General features: G+C 44.1%; 1 protein-coding gene across 1 annotated transcript; it reads right to left on the minus strand.

The window, feature by feature from the left end:
- Nucleotides 1-6: 6 nt before the first annotated feature.
- Nucleotides 7-1,357, minus strand: LOC107579075 (DNA-binding protein inhibitor ID-2-like). Its single transcript, XM_016264952.1, has 3 exons — nucleotides 900-1,357; nucleotides 666-726; nucleotides 7-303 (listed from the first exon to the last, which is right to left on the minus strand). Exons 1-2 carry the CDS (start codon nucleotides 1,248-1,250, stop codon nucleotides 670-672), a joined length of 408 nt encoding a protein of 135 aa, XP_016120438.1. The 5' UTR covers nucleotides 1,251-1,357; the 3' UTR covers nucleotides 7-303; nucleotides 666-669.
- Between the last annotated feature and the right edge of the window lie 431 nt (nucleotides 1,358-1,788).

Raw genomic sequence — 1,788 nt, forward strand, 5'->3', positions numbered from 1 at the left:
GACTTCTTCTCAATGCAGAGAAAAGGTTCCTTGTGATCATTTACAGGTTTCCCTCCTATTTTCAGGGAATATAGTGCTTCTTCCTTTTCTTGAAGAAAGGACCAAATAGGTCTTTTTAGAAGATAAATAATCAATGTCCGAACTTATAACACATCACATGGATTGTCCTTTTAGAAGCAAAAAAGTCTCTCGATTCAATTACAGGAAAGAAGAAGAAGAAAAAAAAAACTCCAGACTGAGAAGAGAAATCAGAGGAAAAGCCAGTTCCCAGGTCCTGTGTGTTCTTGTGTCTTAACCAAACACCTGCAAAAGATTGAGAAAGAGGCGCATTTAGAGAATGCAAACAGGGCAGAGATCCGGACAGCCTGGCGCCAGAGAGGAAGCCGCAGTTTGAACATTTAACCAAACACTCAAAACCCTGGGCTCCAGATGTACCCCGAGCACAACTTCTGCCTTCGCTCAGTGCTTGCATTTCAACCTCTGCTGATGCTTATTACACACTTTATACTACTTTACAGACTAGGTGACACAATGGTCCTTAACACAGTTGATTAGACACTCTTGAAATTAAACACTGCTCTGACGGCACACAATTTTTATTACTTTTTTTTTTTTGGCCATCATTTACAGCATATAATACAAGGCTTATTAAAAAGAGCATTTACCTGATTAACGGTAAAGCGTCCTGCTGTCCTCTGTGATCAAGTCTGATTGAAACTCAGGTGTCTAAAGGAACAAAAAAAAAAAAACAGTTATTTATTAAGTCCGGTTATTTGCACAAAAACATGCAACAAATCAATGCAGCTTTACATTACACATTTATAAATTCACATGCAAAGAGAAGTAGGCTAGATGATTTAGATAGATAGATAGTATAGTATCTATCCAAGGACATTCACCTGTAATGAGAGGATGCTGATGTCTGTGTTGAGTGTTGTCAGGGGTGTTCTGGATGTCCCCTGCCCCGCTCGCGGGTGATGCAGGCTGGTGATTGCGGAATTTGAGTCAAGTGCGATCTGAAGGTCCAGGATATAGTCGATGACATGTTGCAGGATTTCCATTTTGCTCACGTTTTTGTTCTGCGGGATACTCGGCACCAGTTCCTTCAGTTTGGAGTAGCAGTCGTTCATGTTGTACAGCAGGCTTAGGGGATCGTCCACGGGGGTCTTGCTCCGTGAGATTCCCAGACTGTGCTCCGTCACATTCGCGCTGCTTTTCCGGAAAGACCTGACTGGGCTTACTGCCTTCATGTTGACACCTCTGAACGAGACGGTTTCGTTGGAAGAGTCGCTTTTGTGTTCGAGATCTCCTCTTTGCGCTGGGCTGTCGAAGCAAACGCAGTGGATTAGCGAGCTGTCATCGCCGAATATATACCCAGCTGGGTGGGTTGCTCACGCGCTGGTTTGGATCGCGCTGATTGGCGGGAATGGACGCGTCAGTCATCGCCTTCGCGCAACGCTATTGGTCGCTGTGCTGAGCGATCTAAGCCCGCCCATTTGTTCCGCGTTCTTAACCAGTGAAAGCGCGTGTTCAGGGTGGCGCTGACTGCCTTCAGCCTCCACGGATAATGTCTCAAATCAGTGTACCTGTTTCCGATCAAGAGAATTAGCGACTTGCAAGTGTAAGGTTGTTTTCACGCATTCTCTGCGTTTGTTTCTAGTGCATGTATGTAAAATGTATCAAAACAAGCTTCGACTGATTGATGTTATGTCGGACCTCATGAGTTAGGCTTCCCTATACAAGCTTTTATTAGGGTAGGCTATATCTCTATATATTTGATTTCCTTTT

This window comes from Sinocyclocheilus grahami, unplaced genomic scaffold (assembly GCF_001515645.1).
Source record: "Sinocyclocheilus grahami isolate Dianchi unplaced genomic scaffold, SAMN03320097.WGS_v1.1 scaffold13991.1, whole genome shotgun sequence".
Lineage (NCBI taxonomy): Eukaryota > Metazoa > Chordata > Actinopteri > Cypriniformes > Cyprinidae > Sinocyclocheilus > Sinocyclocheilus grahami.

Coding starts and splice junctions, on each gene's coding strand:
- LOC107579075 (XM_016264952.1), bottom strand. CDS start 1,250: ATGAAGGCAGTAAGCCCAGTCAGGTCTTTCCGGAAAAGCAGCGCGAAT. Junction 727..899: donor TCAGCATCCTCTCATTACAG/GTGAATGTCCTT, acceptor TTGTTCCTTTAG/ACACCTGAGTTTCAATCAGA.